Here is a 20,162-nt window from a genome sequence, read left to right as displayed (position 1 = left end):
TCTATGAAGCTAAAAGGAATGTTTTCAGGAAGTCTTGGTATTCTCTTAAATCAAATGCTACTAACAAAAATGGCCCTTTTTGTTTAACATATCTCCAAAGCAAACAAGAAAGCACCTTGCAAAGCCAAGAAGAAAAAGCATGCTAAAACAACGGTGTTTGAAGTAGCTGGTAGTAAGGAAATCCTTTTCACATGGATATTGTCATGCATGCTGCTATTCATAACAACACAGACCACCTGCTCCTGTATCTGCCACAGTGACAATCCCAGCAATTGCTTACATGGAAAAAGGAATAGGAAAGTACTTATGTATTTTTAGCTACCTTTTTAAAACACAGTTCAGCAGCTGGAGAAAGATAAGAGAAACCAACACCGTGTAGTTAATCACTAACTGTGAAGATTAGAAAGGGTTACACAGACCTCAGTTTCTGAGCTTCTGAGGTAAAATGTGAGGTTAAACACCAGGTGCTAATTCCGTGCTTAATTCTTTCACAGCATTTCACTAAGGATTCCTGATTTGTGCCCATGCTGCTGGAATATCAGGATCTCCTTCATCCAGTCCTACTGTTTACAGCTGCATGTGGCTTTTAAATGAATAGCAGTTTTATGGTTTTATTAAGAAAGACAAAGAGAAAATGAAAAGGTAAGAGAAATAAGAAGAGAGAAAGGAAAACAAGGAAAAACAGAAAGGAAAAAAAAATAGTGATGGAAGGAGAAGGAGAAAGGGAAGGAGAAGGAAGGAGAGGGAAGGAAAGGGGAGAGGTATAGAGAGGGGGGAAAAAGAAAGAAAGGAAAAGAAAAAGGAAAAGAAAAGGAAAAGGGGGAAAAAAAAGAAAAAGAGTAGTTGTAATGGTTTATTTCCAGGGATTCTGTTTCTCAGACTTGTGAAATGTATCACAGCCTGACTGTTGACCTATTACAACTGCTTGAAGACCTCAGCCAAAAATTCCGATACTGATACAGCAACATATAATCTGTTCAGTCTAAAAATAGATTATGATGCTTAGGAAATAGTGTAAGGTTAATTTATTTACAATCATTTCAGTCGGTTGCGTTGGTAAAAAAGGTTTGCTCTGAAGACCAAAGAATGACAACAGTACGGTTCAGAAAGTTTGGACACAGATGATTTGCTTATCCCTTGGGGTATTTTCAGTGTTGGCTTTTCCTTTTCTGGAAGCTTGTAATGTAACAATACCTTGCACCACTGTGCTGATGCGAGGATCAGCGGTTCATTAAAGGATAATCCGTGAGATGGTAGATTTACAAGTGTCACAGCCACATTAGATTTGAGAACGTGGTACAACAACAGTGGTGAAAGGATTGTCAAATATACAGAGAATATCCCCATAAGGGGGCAGTACCATTAGTTTTGCAAGAAAGCATTAGTTCTCAGAATTAATTCTGTGTGTGTCATTACTGCTCACAGCTGTTTAGAAAGTGGCATTATAGCAAGTTAGACTGGAATCAGTCGAAAGTTTTTATTTATTTTTTTCCATTTGAGATTATCTCACGGGCTTAAGCAGCAATATCTCTATTCAAAAATCCTTACATCTGTAAAAAAAAAACCCCACAAACACTGTAAATACCTAGTTGTTCTTCAATTATTCAGCTATCTTCACTTGCACACAACCTACATACATCCTTTCAGACTAACTCTCAGCTAATTCCTTTATCATTAAAGTCGAACAGTTATCTACAGGATTTGATATAGTCTTTATAGAAAGAGAAAATGGCAGAGACAGTTTTACTTTTCCTCCATGGACAGTCGGTAAAGGTTCTCGCCCAAGTACTCTAGCCTCTCTCTTTGCTCAAGATCCTGGTACATGCCCTTAGGAACCTTGCTCAGGCCGTACACCAGCCCATAGAGGCAGCCAGCGATAGATCCCGTCGCTGCACTTTCTCCTGCGGGTTCAAGCACAGATGCAAATTTCTCTTAGGGTCACCTTTAAGTACACAACTACAGCACAGGGGCAAAAGTATAAAGCCACTGATGGAAGGGACACGACGACTGAGCTGTGTTAGTCCCAAAGGCTTTTAAGACCCCGTGTCTTCTCCCATATCTAGGAAGGTAACACCAAGCCCACATACAGCAATGCCTCTGTGATGTGTGCTTCTGAGTTAGAGCTGGTCTCTCCATCTCCTGGCCCCCACGGTACCTTTTCCCACAGGTTCATCTGATCACTTTTAGAATGTATGTGGACTTTTAGGATTCACAGCATCCTTTCTCAGTGTTTGAAAGGAGCATCTCCTTTGGTCTGTTTTGAAGTTTTCACCCACGCTTTGTACTTGGTGCCCCCCTAGTTCTAGTGGAAGAAACTTCATAAGGTTGTCAGATGCAGAGGATGGCCAGTAGAATGGATAAGATCATCCCTGACAGCACAGATTGACTGCTTATTTGGGCTGGGAAAAACCTGCCGCAGCCCAACAACTCTTGCAAGCAAACAGCCATTATTAAGAAAAAGGGAGGGAAGAATAACTGCAGCAGTTTCTGCCGCACGGCAAACACCACAGAATCATCATAGAACTGTTGGGGTTGGAACAGACCTCACAGCCCACCCACTCAGCCCCAACCCCTGCTGTGGACAGGGCTCCCCCCCCACCAGCTCAGCTGCCCAGAGCCCCATCCAACCTGGCCCTGTGTGCCTCCAGGGATGGGGCACCACAGCTTCTTTGGGCAGCTGTGCCAGTGCTTCATCACCTTCAGTGGTTGGTGACATCTATGCTCTGGATTGGAAAGTGCACCTTAACAACACAGCAAAGCACTTCAATATGATTTAAACCATCCAACCACATTATGCAGCAACAAAGCTTATTGCTGTGCCTGCAGGTTCTTGATGGCTGGCCTCTACAACGAGAGGCTGTCAGCTTCCACTGCTGTGACTGGGCAAAGGTGGTTACAGGTGTTTTTGTGCTGGGATCATTGCCCATATCTGCCCTGGCCCAGCAGTATGCAGGTGACAGTAGGAGTTGTCTGGCACTTGACTGGGCACTTTACCATTTTTCTCCCTTACTTGACTTCACTATATGCAGTTAAAATGTGGCTTTGCCAAAGGTGCTGGTATTTTGGCAGGGGAAGATGCCAACCCTTTACTAAGTTATAGTAGATTTACTTTTCATTCAACTCTGGCAAAACCATGGGACTCGGACAAGTAACATTTGACAAGGACTATAAACAGCTTGCACGACAGCTGCTCCTGAAAGAATTTTTGATGGTCCAGGGAGGCTGTGGAATCTCTTCCTTGGACATCTCCAGAAGCTGCCTGGCCATGTGCCTGGGCACTCTGCTCTGAGTGGCCCTATCGGAGAGGGCTTGGGTCAGATACACCCTGCTCACCTTAGCCATCCTGTGGTTCTGTGATGGTGTAAAATCAGGGGATGTAGAAATAATCAGTGGCACAGCAGAGTGATCAACAGCAGCCATACATGAGTGGGAGATCACAAAACACAAAGGGGAAAGGGAGCTGGGAGCCGCGGCAGCGCCCTCACCTCCGTGGAACATGGAGCGGTTGCAGAGCTCTGTCCAGTCCCCACCGCACCCCAGCAGGGCATCGTAGGCAATCATTGGGGCATCATGGCCCCTTCTCCCACCCCGACCTTCAGAACTCCATCTGCGGTATGTCTGCAGGACAGATAGAGGCATCAGGGCGGATCAGTGGAAAGAAGGATGTGCACTGCAGTTACCACCCTGCATCTCACTTGCCTGCCATGTCCCTGTGTTCTATGACTAGAACACAAGAAGGCATTTGCTGCTCTAGAGCTTTTCTTCTCTGGGCCTGTTTCACAGTGAGAACATTGCTGAGGGGAAGTGTGGAAGTGTCCTGCCAACTGCTGACAGTTTTGTATGGGTGCATTCAATAAATGGGTATCTGCACCATCTACTGACAACTGAGTACAAAACGACTTCTTTCATATTTAATTTTCCAGAAGTAGAATCATAGAATCACAGAACGGCCTGGATTGAAAAGGACCACGGTGACCATCTAGTTTCAAGCCCCCTGCTGTGTGCAGGGTCACCAACCACCAGACCAGGCTGCCCAGAGCCACATCCAGCCTGGCCTTGAATGTCTCCAGGAATGGGGCATCCACAGCCTCCTTGGGCAACCTGTTCCAGTGCGTCACCACACACTGAGCAAAAAACTTCCTCCTAGGTTCTGCCGCACTCCTGGTCTCCCTGCTGGCTGGTCCCTTCTGGAAGCAGCATCTAGGGACAGAAGCCCCCATGCCCACAGTGAGGACAAGGCACTAGGAAGGATGTGGAGAAACTTGGCAGGCCAGACACTTGCTAAGCCTAAGAAGTAGATCAAGACAGATTCAAATTTCACACCCTAGAAGTCCTTATTCATTAAAAACTAGGGTTGAAGAGGGTTTATATTATCAGTCTTCCTTCTGCCTTTGGAAAACATTCTCAACCTCTCTTGTCACATGTATGCAAATATTTCTATCTGCCATGTTTTATGTGGATTTTGAAGAAGCTCTGATTCGGTCATTTCTTTAGGGACTCAGTTTCAGACTGTGTTAATTCAGGTCTCTTTCTCTGACTTCTTCTTGCTGAGCCATTCTCTCACCTTCCACTGAACAACAATGAAAAGAAAACCTGTAAACGCAAGAAGCGTTTCTTCCTCAGGAGAGGAAAGAAGGGGAAAAATTGAAGACCACAGTGAGGTTTGCAAAGACAGCAGAATTTTTGAAGTCAGTTGAAAAGAACTGCCCAAAATCCCCAAAGGAACTCATGGCTCCGATTAATTTATGTTAAAATCATAACTTCCCCTTAACAGGAATGGGCAGCTTTAGTTCCTGGAGCATTAGTTGCATCATGGTAAGTTAGCTGTAGCTGTTTTCCTGTAGCATGGCTTCTACAATGTGTATGAAGATAAGCACATATATCTACTCAGTTCCACCTGAGCCAGCATATACTTAGTGATGGTTTATCTACACAGACATTAAACAAGGCAGAGCTGGGTAATCCAGCTTCACTTCATTCCCATTTTTTTTCAGACTAGAGACAGCAGCTGTTTACTTTGCCCTCTGACACAAGTGAACTTTATAGCCTTATTCCTACAGTTTCCATTCTGGCGGAGCAGCACGGCCACAGGTGCAGCACTACCAATGCAAGCACACTGACTGTGGAAGCGCTATTCTGGGCCAGCAAGCCAGCTTCTCAAGTTTCGCTCCATTTAGCCCACGCTATCGCTGATGTTCTGCACGCATCTGATGTCACCTCGCTTTGCTGGGAATTCCTTACTTGAGGGAGAGCACTCCTTGGGATTGATCTGCTCCAAAGCAGAGTTTCTCAAGCTTTTCAAGGGGGCAGAACCTTGCATCCTGGTGGTGCAGCTCTGTGCTTTGGCCACAGCCCATCTTCCCTGGGTAAGGGCAAGTGAAGACCAGCATTGGGGAGTGGATGGGTGCAGGTGTAATCATGCTGTCCCTCATGCTGAGAGAACTGGGCTCCTGCCAAGCCCTAGAGGCAATTCCCACATCCTCTCCTTGCTACAACCCCTGTAGCTGGTCATTACAGCCACCTCCTACTAACATCTGATTACCCATCTCATATGTACACAGAAATAATCTGGCTTTTTTCCCCCTATATTTCTAGTTATCTCCAAATTTAATCCGTACCTGTCTATACAGAATGTGATCTTTAGTGTTTAGCAATCAAATGCTCTTGAAAATGATCAAGGAGAAATACTGATCAGTTTAATCTCTCATAAAACTCTGCAAAAACTCCATCAGAACTAGAAGGAACAAAAAACTACTACGTTTGTAGGACTGAATTGATAAAATAAAACTGGAAGACTTAGTAATTGTATTTAAAGCAATTTTTTTACTACCCAGAGTCAATCTAGCTTCCACTGGCACTTTTCACTGCAGAAAGGAACATCTAAATATATACGAAGTGTCTTCTCAGAATAGAGCAGTGTTTTAATACTCTGGAAAAAGGGATTGATTTATGGGGAAGGGTGACAAGAACCACATACTTAGTTCTTAGCTGCTAAGTGGAGAACATTGAGAGGTGCCAGCAAGTATCAGAGAGCTGTAAACACCAGGGAAGAGGAGTCATTATTTATCTCGAGTTAAGAAGTTATAACCTGTATTAATGAGGCAAAAGAAAGTTCACAGTTACTGTAAAACAGTACCACATAAAACATGGTAAAAACCCTCTTGAGACATCTAAAACTAGCTGAAGCACTGCTGGTATTTGCAGATCAGTGCTTAGGAGGGCTGCATTCTGTTCAAAGGACCTTAGCTCTATTAACCCAGCTCCATTAGGAGGCATTTCTGTGGGCACAGCTCCATTGGTCTTCAAGAAGAGCCTCCAGCTGGTTAGCTGTCTTTTCCACCTCAAATAGCTGTGGCTGACAGGGGTTCACTTATAAGCCTTATACCTGTGCTGAGCATCACCACACCTGATATTAGGACTTCCTCTCCCATTGTAGGAACCGTTAGCACCTCAGGGTTGACTGTAGCTGCTTCTTCCATTAACACGTACCCACACCAAGGATGGGAGCTCTTTACACTTTGTCTAGTATTGGTGTGTCCCACTGAAAATACCTCACTCATGGTAGAGCCTTTCTGGGTGCTATCTGAAGTCACAGTTACCTTTTCTCTCTCTTCAGCATCATAGTTGTCTGGAAAGACGGCTTTGTTCTGGTTCTCCTCATTGATTTCTCTCTCCTCCAAGTAAAATTGCCACTTGGCCTCGAAGTAAAACCAGTGCTCCTGATATTCTGAATGCAAAAGAAATTAATGATTTCTTTCCTGAAATACCAACACTTCCCACCTCAGTTTTTTATTCATACATTGCCTACAAGATTTCTGTCCATGACTGTGATTTTTCAGGAAAGGGCAGAGGGGAAAGACCAAAATTTCTATTTGGGTATATTATAATCCTTATTAAAGGTAGTAAAACAGAATAAATAACACACATACCCATACAAAAAGCCAACTGTAATATCCGTAGGTCTTTCTCCTTTTTAATGTAACTTCAGGAAGGATATCGCTACTAACTTTTAACCTGGTGCATGTGAATACTCTTACTAAATTCAGTGTGTCTTCAATGCAATGATCAACCATTTATAAAGGCTTGAAAAGTGACACTGAATACACATGTGCACCTCTGCAGAATTTATGCCTGAGCGAAAAGGGAGCTAGGAGTTACAAATGAGATGGACAAGGCAACTAAGTGTGCCAAGGCAAACTGGCAATTTGGTGTGGGACTATTTGTGTGTAGATTAAAATGTGACCAATTCTTGCTGCTTTTTCCCTGGTTCTGGCCTTTTTGGTCACTTAGTACTGAAAATAACTGAGGAGCATATGCACAATCAAATCAGTTTTCTGAAGGATGTAACCTACCAAGAAAGGCTGTGAGTTGGGGCTGTTCAGCCTGGAGAAGGCTCCAGGGAGACCTGATTTTAAAAGGGCCTAAGAAAAACAGAAATCTTTTACATGGTCATCTAGTGACAAGACAAGCGGTGCCAGTTTTTCAAACAGAAATTAAACTGATTTTGGATAGATATGAGGAAAAAAATCTTCACTCAGAGCGTGGTGAGGCACTGGCACAGCTACTCAGAGAAGCTGTGGTGCCCCATCCCTGGAGGCGTTCAAGGCCAGGTTGTATGGGGCCCTGGGCAGCTGAGCTGGTGGGGGGCATCCGTGTCCACAGCAGGGGTTGGGGCTGGGTGGGCTGTGAGGTCCCTTCCAACCCAAACCATGCAGTGATTCTATGATTTTTCTTCTTTTCCTAAAAAGCAGTACAAGTTTTTCTCTAAGCCATTTTAGGTCTTTAAAGCAGTTAAACGCCATGTAAACAAAACCAGGCTGCCTTGTATGATCCAATACCTTCAAGAGGTAGTAGATCAGCAGCCCCACGCTGGGCTGAACCTCCAACCACATGGCCCCATACATATGGGAATGTAGATCTGCCTGTGCCTGTTTTGCCCAATTACAAGGAAACTAGCTGTCAGAATTCTAATAAACATTCAGAAGAATGAAAAAACATGGAGCCACTAGGCCAGAGAATATTTCAAGGGAAAAAATATATCTCATGAAGATAAACCATATTGGTTGAAGAAAACTACCAAAACCCATCCCACTAGTTGGTTCCAAAATTGCTTTTAAATACACAAATGAGCTGACAGGTTGTGTCGCATTTTAAAGCAGACATTTTCCACTTTCCTTTCTCCCCCATGTACATAAAACATCAAAACGTCATAGATTACTATATTCTATTTTCTCAATAAGCAAGGAAGAGTGATTGTTCCAGTGCACAGGCTCAGAAGCAAAGGGGGAAAGGAAAGATTCTGATTGCTTGGACAGCCAGTAGCATGGTCAGGTACCCCATCCACCAGCCACACTGAGGCTCTGCCTCATTCCTTGTGCCCAGATGGAAGCTACATGTGGACCCATGGGCTGCCTGGAGAGTAAATGTAACTGAGTAACAGAGAGGGGTGTTGAATCCATCCCTCCATGTCTGAACATCATGTTTGTTATCCAAGGGGGGGTAAAGCAGCCAAGAAGTGTTTTCTGAAACAGGAGGACTCTGCTTGGCAGGATATCTTTGCAGTGAATCTCACCAGGCAAGGAGCTTATCTTTAATGCAGAAGACTTATCTTGCTACCAAAATAGGACGAAGCTCAACAATACGGACATTGCCCGCACAGCATGCCTCAGGAGTCCAACACACATACCTCCATGCAGAGGGGTCCTGCTCTGGTGGAGTGACAGGAACCTGCTGGAAAGTCATTCAGAGAGGATCTCACACTAATCCTGCACCTGCTGCTCATAGGTCTGGTCTAAAAAAATCTTAGTGTGCAATGAGACGCGAGTAAAAACACTGTGTTTTTCAGGGAGGCTCCCTGCTTCGTTCAGGTTTTAAAGCAGCAATTCTCTTTCCTGGGTAAATCTTCATTTCTGAGTGCTCTTGAGTAATTTCTTTTCCATAGAATACAGTCTTTCTCAACGGTTGTCCCTTGAGATTAACAGGATAATCTCTTTCCTCAGTGTTTTAAGGTAATTATACTTGTCTGCCCACGGCAGGTCTCTGTGTTGCAAATGCATCACTCCCAGGTAAGAAGGAACTAAAGTACCTCTGTCCTGAAGACCACATACATCAGTGATGTAGCAATATCAAGTTTGGCAGTTGTGGTCTGCTCACTTGTTTTAAACAAAGATACAAGGCGTTGTGCTTTAAATGTTTGTTCAGAACTGCTGCAAGTCAAATCTGCATCTGTGGTCAAAAACTAACGCTTTGTCAAGAGGTGCCTGCAAGTGAACTTCTCCTGGCAAAATGAGTAAAAAGGCAGTGGATTTTCTCATGGAAGATCATAGAATCATAGAATCATAGAAATACCCAGGTTGGAAAAGACCTCAAAGATCATCAAGTCCAACCACAGCCCAACCACAGTACCCTAACTCTAACAACCCTCTGCTAAATCGTATCTCTGAGCACCGCATCCAAACGGCTCTTAAACACATCCGTTGGACTATGTCAATGGATGGAAAGAGCTGAGTAATTTATATTTCAGCAATGTGTTTGCCTAACAACCCGCTAATTAATGTCTTCGTTCTTTCTCTCTCAGCAATCTTTGAATACTTCCTATAGATAAAATTGTACAGTGTGCTATTTTCTTTGCATTTTTTTGCCACCAATATATTGGGCACCTAACAGATGGTACAAGAGGAAGGCACCGCCTGTAAGAAAGCTTATAGTCTGAGCAGACTAAGCAGGATGACAGTTTGAAGGGTCACAAGGTGAGGGGAGAGCAGCAAGGTGAAACTGGGCATTTCTTTGGAATCTTTCAGACATTACCTGCCATGTGACGAATGGTCTTCTTGCAGTATTCCTCCGCCATTGGCACAACCTTCATCATTTCTCTTCCCCACTGCACCAGGGGCTTCCCTTGTATTGCATACGCCACAAAGAGAGCTGTGCATAGAGAGCCTAGAAAGCCTGAAAATAATAGATATAATTATTACCATGTGATCTGTGCATGTGCTGTCCTTGTCATGTCCCTAGTAAAATCATTAGTAGGATGTTGGGAGATTAACAAATGTACATACCCTACCACTGTCTGTTTACTGGCTGGCTCTTGGCATGTGGAGATTCTTGGCTAACACATGGTTCCCGGTGGTTTATGACTTACTTTGTTCAGAAGGGAAATTCTGTTCTCACTGGTGTAACTTGACAGAAATTGAGTTAGGGCTCAAAAATAAACATCATCCACTAAGAGGGTGGTGACGCACTGGAACAGGTTGCCCAAGGATGTTGTGGATGCCCCATCCCTAGAGGCATTCAAGGCCAGGCTGGATGTGGCTCTGGGCAGCCTGGTCTGGTGGTTGGTGCCCCTGCACATAGCAGGGGGTTGGAACCAGATGATCATTGTGGTCCTTTTCAACCCAGGCCATCCTGCGATTCTATGATTATGATGATTTGATACTGAAGATCTAATTGAAGTCACATGGAATAAGGGTCTTGCACAAGAGTGCTCACTTAAAAGTTATGTCACCTTGCATATGGAGTCATTCAGCTCAGTGAACCTCACACTATTTCTGGCTTATTTTACTCTAGGGGGACAAGTCCATTTTATCTAGTTAGATCCATTATTTTCTTTGGGCTATATCTGTCTTGAAGAAGCAGTTGTCTGAGTAAGATGCTGTCTGCATGTCCTTGTAGGTATTCCTCTTTGGGTACAAAAATTACTTGGAGAGAATTTTCTATTAATGGGCACTTACATCTTCTATGATGTCAGAAACAGACAAGCTTGTTTCTCATATTTACTTGTGATCTTGCCATTTTGTCAAATGCAACAAAACCAACCCAGAGCAATGGGCAAAAGAAGGTTAACAAAACAAATCTATCAGTCAGGCAAGCATTGGGTGAGCAGAGTATTGTTGAGTGTGCTTCACTGGGTGCATGGTTCAGAAAGCATTTTCTCATGCACAGAGATATTCACGAAATCAGTGTGTTCTTTAAAAGGCATACATAAATTATTTTAGGAGGTTACAGCTCCAGAGCAGATGTTACTGCTTCTGTCTACCATAAAACCTTCAATACCAGGTCAGGCCAAAGTCACATCTAGACATCTCAGTTGGGTTTTTTTCAGTCTCTGACTTAAGAGACTCACAGCTAAACTTTCCGTGGTACCTTTTAGGATGTTAGTGATGTTCATCATGCCCTTTCGTCCCCTCTTCTCACTGCCCCCCACTGTGCCACTTGTCTCCTTTCCAGCAGAAAAATCCTTCTGGACTTAATTTCTCCTCGTGCAGAAGGCATTTGATACTCCTTGCTGCCATTTCCTGGCTCAAGTGAAGTCCTTTTTAGAAGTGGGATGCCCAGACCTACAAGCAGACTTGTTGCTAATGAGCCATAGATGTTGCGTGTTGCCTCAAAAATATTCTCTACTTTGCTTTCAATACTTTTCCTTTAAATTTATGCCATCCTGATGGTTTTTCTGACTGCTTTAGAGCACTGAACATGTTGAACTTGTCACTCTTCATTATAATTTTATTTATTGCTCTTTAAAGCAGACTGAATGAATACATGTTTAAGCAGCATGAAACTATCAGATTGACAGTCTTGGATATTCAGAGCAACATTAAATCTAATTATTTATGTTTTGTTTAGATAATAATTCAGATTGTGTCCTAAATGTATGGAGTTGGAATTTGTTGGCTTTTTACCCTTACCTGCAGTGATCAGATGTGACAAGACCAGTCAATAGAAAAATGTTATTATCCTCTGAACCGTAAGCTCACCCTGCAACAGTGAGTCATCCAGATGTACACAGATCCTGAGTATAGATCAGGGCAAGTGGCATGAATGTGCTTTGGATGAGACAGCGTGTTTTGTTATTGGGGTTATAGGAAGGAGCACTCCTATGCTTGAGATTGCTGTTTGTATAATACACGAACCTGTAAACAATCTTGTATACATAAATGTACATATACTGCCTGAGCAAAATTCAAACTAAGGCCTTGGAGTCTGCAAACCAAAAGCTGCTTCACCAAGTGAAGGAGCTGTGTTAGTCCTCTCAGAAGTGAAAAGCAGCTGTGGGCACATCACATTAAAAATACACCTGCAGATATTACCTGTAGGGTGGTTGTGAGTCATTCGTCCACACTCAATGCTCACTTCAATAAGTGACTCCAGCCTCTCTGGCTTCCAGTAACGCATCCCTAAGCACATCGCTTTGGTAGATGCTCCAAAACCAGAACCTAAAGTAAAACAACAGTGCTAAGCACTTGAAAAGAGATTGTTGATGCATAAATATGTTGATACGATCAGAAAGAAGCACATTCTATTAATTCAGCGCCTAAGTGGGAGCTCTCCAGGAAGCAGGAAAACAGCATGCAAAGCAAAGTTACAGATTTGGGAAGGAACAAGTTTGACTGTTTTGAAAGTTTTGTGCATCTAATTTGTCCAATTTATTCTAATACTAGTAGATTCCAGTATATTCTGCCCGTATACTCCAGTATTCTTGAATGCTACAAAGAGCATAGCGGGTATCAAAGAGCAGCGTGCTCTCCTGTTAGCAGTGTTTGATTCAAACTCTCATGTCACTCTCACTAATCCTTGGCTGACACCTCTTGCTCCAATGCCAGCAATGGAAACAGCACTCTGCCAAACAGGTACACTTTTACTATGCCCTTATTTAAGTAGTTATCATGCTGAGAGTACGTTACTAAAACTCTTTATATGACTGTTACAGCTAATCTTACACTTCTATTACCTGGTTCCTTCTTGAGAGCCCCACAGGTAGCTCACAAAGTAGCTTCTATTTCTTGATAAAATAGCGTGTCAGGAAAACAAAAGATAGAATTCAGTGATTTTACACGTTCTCATCATGGCACTGCCTGATTTTACTGAGCTTTTGGTTGGGAATTTCTGCCTCATGCAGTGCAGAGTTTATGTGTTGATAATCTGCTCTTTCTTTTAATCCTCAGTGCTGAGTATATGATTCCAGGTGTTCGTCTTTTAAACAGTTTACTGAATGCAGAGCTAAATTTACTGATGATTTTCTCTCCAGTACTTATCACAGCCATATCAGGATCCCACTGAAGTTTTAATGAGCTTATCTTCACAAGATACCAGTGAGGTGATTATCTCCTCTTTATAGCTGGTGACCAGTGCCCAAAAAAGCATTTACTCATTGCAGGCACTCATTCCAAGATGGATAGGGTTCGATTTTTCAAAGTACTTAGCATGTTTTCAGCACTGCCTTCACTCACTCACACTTCCCAGAACCTTGGGTATTGTGGAGAGCAATTAGTGTTTCCCTGCTTGGCCCCTGGTAGATAAGGGGAAATATTTATGACACCTAATTTTAGCATGTGTGGGACCTACATTTGGAGCACGTCCTTCCTGCTTTTTCCCACACAGGTAGCAAGGAAACATATTGTCTCTGTTAGCAAGTATGATGGCACAAGAGAAGCAATCCACAGTGATGCAGCCGATGCCAAGGAGCAAAGGCCAGTGCTTTGGACAACTGGCTTCAGAGGAGCCCTCAGCTGCTTACTGAGCTGCACTCATTTTGGCTCTCCTACAGCACTGCTTTCTTTTCATTCTCAACCCAAACAACTGCTGCTTGTGTGCTCTAAGATCATGAGCATAATCAAAGTGTGAATGATAGTAAAGGGATGCAAAGTTAACTGCCCAATCCAAACTAAACCATTAACTCAGGACACCCACTGGCATCTCCAGATGTAACACAGACCAACCAGGATCTGAATTATTCTCTAGATGGTTGCTTGTTTTCTCCTCAGGAAGCAACTCTCCTGAGTGGGCACCTAGGTTAAGTGATCTGACAAGGTTAGATGAAGATGTTTCTTCCCTTCCTCCCGAGAGTCCAACAAGTACATTTTGTGCACAGTAACTTCCGTCTCTTTAACCTTGATTTACCACCAAGGGCAGCCTAAATGGTCAAATATCAAACAAATGTGGTATGGAAGGACTTTGACAAATACTGATTTATTCTCTGCAGGCTTCAGAGCTTTCTACTTCATCTCTTACAAGCCATCCTGATAACAGTAAAGAAGATCCTCTCTAGGACATCTTTGGCCACTCCTCTCAATGGACACTTGTCTTGCAAATGACACATTGCTTCATAAGTATGCTGCAAGGGCAGTGCCTGGCTACAGATAGAAATGCCTATCTGTTCCACAAGTCACATAGACACCACAGCAAAGAAGAAGGAAAGTAATCTTGTCTTCTAGAGTACCAGTCAGATTAACTGGGAGAATGTATCTTCTGCTTGCAAGAACAAATTCTTCATTAAAAAATCACAGTGTAAGGGCTCCACTTTAAAGGCAGTTATCTTCACCGTTTCTATAAGTGATCTGGATGCAGGATATAAGCTAAGAGCTCATACAGAAGCTTAAACAGAAGCTGTTGGACAGACTTGGGCAGCTCTTGATGGTCATAGGAATCTCATCACCCTTTAACATAATTTGAGTACCAGTGAACGCGCCAATGAATGTGGCGGTAGGTGGCCAAGAGACACATAGGGCAGTTTAATGTAAGAAGTTGACGTGCTGGCTATACACACACAAAGCTGAGCAGAAGAACTTTACATGAGCAGTTTGAAATTATCTAAGCTCCAGTTTGACTGTTCCATGAATTCTAGCACGTGAAATTTGCAAGAAGAGGGATGGCATAAAATGGCCACCAGAAAAGAGCACTTTGGTAGCGGATCATTCAAGGTATCACCTGCCATTGAGCAACATAGATTTTTCTCATCTCAAGTGGAAGTTTGTGGAAAGTCAGTGTGAAAGTAAATCATGTGTGAGATGTTCAGAGTAATATTTGTGGGACCAGATGGAGACAGTGTGTTATAGCTGCTGGATCTGAAGGAATTCATTTTAGACATTCGGATGACCGCCAAAGGGGCACTGTCTCAGATCAGCCCAGCGTATGGCTGGTGGGCAGGGTAAAGCAGAGGGGATCCTTCCCCACCTAGTCGCTATGGTAGTGGCAGGGGCTGGGTGAGAGTCCTTTTGTTTTGCATCAAATAAAACTGGCTGCAAAGATCCAGAAATAGCTGTGGCATGGTGCCACCATGTTTCTATCGCAGTGTTACATCAACATACAATGCTGTTGAGCAGCGTCTGTACATGCCACAGCAGTACTGCGTCACACTGACATGGTGCAATGCCTGTATGGGCAGCCATGGCCGCTGCAGTCATTAGTGGCACTGCTCAGGTCTATGAGTGTACACAGCTTCATGTGTGCTAATTAGCTGGTAGTAGAAATTCTATTAATCATAAGATGAAGTGATTGCAAAGAGAAAGTAATGGCCTTGGGAAGGGAATATTTGGGATTATCAGTTAAACAGCTGTAGTTCCTGGCATTGCATCCTCCTGAAGAAAAGTAGTGTATGACTGAAAAGATGTGTGTCTGCAAACATTTAAATGATTAAAAAATAAATAAATAAAAGGCAGAAAATATTTCTTAAAATAACCATTAAACTCAAGGACAAAGACCTGGACCCAGAGGCACAGAGCCAAGGACAAAGTCTCTTTAAATAGATATTAAATGGGGAAGGGTGCGTTTACGAGAGGACACGGTGCCCTAGAGCAGGAATTCCTGGCAGACCTCTTGCCATCCCCAGGCAAGCATGGAAATGTTTCAGGGGTAGTAACTTCTGACATCAGGGAGGAAAACAAAGCAATTTCCTCGTAACCCCAAATCTAGAAGGTGGGTGTTACCCAAGCCAGTGTCTGTGAATGTAAAGCAGTACGATACCCTTTTCGTTGAATGGAGTGTGCCATGCCAGAAGGTAGTTATCTGGCTTCAGCTCCCGGCAGCCCTCGATGGTTGCAGGGTCTGGCCGCCTCCCTGAGAGCTTGTCCACAGCATCCACGTAGCGCTTCACCAGCTCGCGGTACAGGTCCTCCAAACACCAGTAATCTGCTCAGAACAGAAGCGAAGGCTGTCACATGAATGTAGAATAGCAGGAGAGTGCCGACAGCAAACACAGAAGGCTAGTGATGCAGTTAATAGATGTTCCTATTGCTGTTTTTAGTATATGATGGCACAGTGCTGGTGCTACTATGAACAATTTTGCAAACTATGAGAGCAGGCTGGAGAGAAAACACTCCTGTCTCTCTGTTTTTACCTTTTCCCACTTTTCACTTTTCATTCCTAGAACTGAACAGACTGAGGGGTTCTGCTCCCTGCAGCAGCTGCTGAGGGGCTTTCTCTCACCCCAGGTGTGCAGTGATGCCCAGGCCCCGCTGCATGTACCCACTGCTTTGGTGCCCACTGCACCCAGCTTGGCCCACCTCTGTGCTCATCCACAGCCATGAAGTATTGCCCAAGGAATCTCTGAACCTACACTGTTTCTTCAGTCTAAGTGCTGCTTTGTGCTGGTCATGCCCTGGTTTGCATTAAGGAAAGAGCCTTCACTGAATCCTACAAGTTCAAAGCCAGTGGGAACAAAGGAGGCTGCCAGCCAGCTGTAAGTTTTCTGTATACTCAATGAGCACTCTGACATGTGGTTTGACTACGGATCAAACGATCCCCCATATCAAAGTGCCTTGTCCCTGGAGGTGTTCAAGGCCAGGTTGGATGGGGCCCTGTGCAGCCTGGTCTAGTATTAAATGGGGAGGTTGGTGGCCCTGCCTGTGGTGGGAGACGGCTAGAAATTCATGATCCTTGAGGTCCCTTCCAACCTGGCCCATTCTGTGATTCTGTGAAATGACACCAGGGGAAGTTCAAGAAGCGTCTTCATTTCATCAAATATTGGTGATTTCTTGAGATCTACAGAAGCACTTAAATTTGGGAATGAATTCTGAACCCCGTCAGCCACAGAATCTCTGAAGTAACATTTCTGCAGGCAGACAAATAAAAAAGATGCAAGAGTAAAATGGAATTTCCCTTCCTTTTATAAGAAAAAAGCCCTATCAATTACACTGGCCGTCTCACATACAGTTCTGGAGGAACAGGATGCTTTCAAACTGCCAACTCTTTCCAGATTTAGGAATCAGATGTCAGCTTATGAGGTTGTGAGCCAAGAGCAGGATTTACCACCCTGCACCTCCTGCAAGAGCCCTGTCCCCATAGCCGGGGTCCTGAGCCCACCGTGGGGCCTAGACATTGGGCCTCAGCAAGCAGGCCAATGGGACAGGCTCTTTCTTTAAGTGGGAACACTCAATGGCTTTAAACTAAAAGGGGAGATTTAGGTTGGATGTTGGGAGAAAATGCTTTATTCAGAGAGCAGCAAAGCACCGGCACAGCTGCCCAGAGGAGCTGTGGGTGCCCCATCCCCAAAGACATTCAAGGCTAGGTTGGATGGGCCCTTCTTCTCCCAAGGGTGGTGAGCCTGACCAGCCCTGCAGATTGCTGCATCCCCTCTGCAAGAAGATGCCTGCAGGACAAGCAGCCCTGCCTCCCTTCTGGGAAGCAGAGGAAATGAATTGCTTTCCCCTGTTTATGAACGTTGCCCTGAAATGAAGATTTTGCACTAAAATTCCCTTCTCCTGCTTGTTGTTTTCTCACCAGCCCACGGCAACATCTATTTGAAAGCTCATCTGATCAGGACAAAGAAATAAGAGCACGAGATAAGCATAGGTGATGAAAATTAGTGAGACCTTTCTTCAAAGAGGGCAGCACTCCTGCTGCCTGCAAGATTTATTACTATACTCATAGTCCAACCGGCTCGACTGCTCAGAAGTTATGGTTTTGGACAGTTCAACAAGCAGAAAACATACGACACGTATTTAATCATAGCCTATATTCAGAAATATGTTAGTCATCTTTGTTCTTGATAGGCTGACATCTTGCCCTTATCTTTAGTGTATTAGCTACCCCTTAAACCATTGGCCAGCCAACAGCCAGGCATGAAGCGTCTGCCACACTCTTCAACTGATCTCTGCACGCTAAATTTAGAGCACGTTAGAAGCAAACAGAGATAAAGCAACGAAGCAGAAGCACATTCATTGACTGTAACAATACCCAGCTTAGCTGTTGGGTTCTGCTGCTATTAGTTATCCAGTGCTACATGTGTTAAATGAAATCTGTGCTAAAAGTCTGCCTCATTAGAAGGAGACAAAACGTTGTGGAAAGCCGGTTGTCTTCTAATGGATTTCTGGTGACAACCCAGATGGTCTCAGAAAGCCTTAGTTCAGTGGGTAGGGTGTTGATAATAATATCACTTAGCCTGACAAACAGTACCACCTCCTGAAAGAAAGGTTTTCTCTCAAGCTGCTGTGCTTTTAGAAGACATACTAATAACTTGCCCCATTATTATCATCATATTTTAGAATATTGTTCGGATTAAAGGTGCAGAGCTCTCCCTACAAAGCAGCTTGCTCCTCTGCTGCCATTCATTTTAGCCAGGACAAGATACCAAGGGTACTCCACCCCCGCCTGTAGCATGGAGCACAAACATGTTAGAAATGCACTCATGAAAGCCCTGATCTTTTATGGCAGAATTTCAGGCAGGTTTCTTTCTAGTGGCTGTACTGTTCCCTAGTCTATATAGCGTACAGATCATCTACTTAACAGTTGTTTTGTTGCTCTTCACCTGCAGCATTTCAGGTCGTTAAGCTTTAGCCAGCTTTATAAAATGAGGAGAAGCACAGAGAGAGCCCCTCCACACATGAGAAATCCCAGCTCCTCAGCTGGAGCGGTGGCCACAGGACCACGCTCATGGAAGAGATGAGCTAAAACACAGCCTCATTCCCATCAACAGCATTTCTGACACACTTTTTCCTGACTTGGGCTTATTCTAAGAAAAAGCAGCAACTCTACAGCTTTGTTTCATTCCAGACTGCAGTTCTGAGTCCATCTTACCTACCTGTGATGACAGCCTCTGCTGTAGCCATGTGCATGAGCGTGTTGTCACTTACTGGCCATTTATCTGGGGAGAGCACCAGGTTCTCCAGCCCTCCGATTTCCTTCAGCTCCTGCTGGATTTTTGCACCTAAAGCATTGTCCTGTCGGGAGAAATTTCTGTAACCAAGAGCATCCCCTACCCCAGCCAGTACAAGCGCAGCCTTAAATTTATCCATCCCGGAGATACTTCTCGCTTTCCACAGCCACCGGATCTGGATCTTCCTTTGTTCCTTTGCCTCCGGCTCAGCTCCTCTGACACTTTATATCAGCCATTGTGTCACCCCACGAGTGCTCTCTATAAGGCAACAGCTTCCTTTTCTGGCTCTGCAGATGCCATCTCCTGTCCGGGACCCAATGGAGAGGAAATATTTCATAAGCTGAGGACTTTGCAAAGGCTTTGTTCAATGAAACTGCGGGAGCGCGCCCACAAAGCGAAGTGCAAAAACAACATTTCTGCCACACTGCACAAAGCAAGCCAGGAAATGCTGAGCCCTACCCGGTGCAAGTAACTCTACACCCAGAAAAGCAGATGGCTTCACGAGGGTGTTTATTTACTTAATAACTTGCAAATTAATACGTTTTCCCGTACTTTTCTGATAGGCTGCAGTCAGTCTCGCTTTCAGGGACTGACCGAGAAGCTGAAAGCCCGCAATAAAAGAGGTGCCCATTAATCAGGAACCACAAGAATGATGGCTAAGGTGGCAAGAAAGCCCACCTGAAGTAAAACGCCCATTTCTAATGATGCTGCACGGCAATATTTTGTCAGCAACTTTCTTGCTGTTCCAGCAGGAGCATTTAGCTAATTCACTGCACCCCTGGACAAGCAAAATGCCAGCTTCAGTCCCAAGTGCTGCTGCCTGGCAAAGAATGACTTTTTCCTAAGGCAGAGCTTATGTGAAGCCCACATCTGCACCCGTAAAGGAAACGACTTTGAAAGATGTATTTAAATGGCAACCTGCGAATCTCAGAAAGCTTTGATTAGAATGCATTTGGCTTTACTGCAGATAGGATAGGGGATACCTGGGGAAACAGCTTTGTTTTCCTTTGATCTTTTATGGGTAGCAATCCTGATTGCTTTTCAGATGGTAAAGGGCTGTGGTACAGAGATGCATCCTGCTACCTGCCAGAGTGATAAGCAGTTAATCAGAGACAGGATATTTCACATGAGTATGAATACTACTGTACTTCACACAAGAAACCTTAACATGGCTTCCAAGCACTTGGATAACAGTAACAGAAGTGCTGAGCTTTAAGGAACACTCCAAGTGCATTTCTTTGGTAGCAATGAACAGTTCTGAGTGAAAAAGCACACAGCAAAGGGCAGTTATGCC

At 44.1% G+C, this 20,162-nt stretch overlaps 1 protein-coding gene across 1 annotated transcript; it reads right to left on the bottom strand.

The window, feature by feature from the left end:
* Positions 1-1,743: 1,743 nt before the first annotated feature.
* On the bottom strand, positions 1,744-19,007 carry ADPRHL1 (ADP-ribosylhydrolase like 1). The gene is made up of 7 exons (XM_072356359.1): positions 18,794-19,007; positions 15,739-15,903; positions 12,087-12,212; positions 9,808-9,948; positions 6,600-6,727; positions 3,486-3,618; positions 1,744-1,901 (listed from the first exon to the last, which is right to left on the bottom strand). The coding sequence occupies exons 1-7, from the start codon at positions 19,005-19,007 to the stop codon at positions 1,744-1,746; spliced, it is 1,065 nt and encodes a 354-aa protein (XP_072212460.1).
* Between the last annotated feature and the right edge of the window lie 1,155 nt (positions 19,008-20,162).

The sequence above is a fragment of the Excalfactoria chinensis genome, chromosome 1 (assembly GCF_039878825.1).
Source record: "Excalfactoria chinensis isolate bCotChi1 chromosome 1, bCotChi1.hap2, whole genome shotgun sequence".
Taxonomy (NCBI): domain Eukaryota; kingdom Metazoa; phylum Chordata; class Aves; order Galliformes; family Phasianidae; genus Excalfactoria; species Excalfactoria chinensis.
Note: the sequence above shows the minus strand (reverse complement) of the source record. Positions and strands in the feature narration are given on the sequence as shown.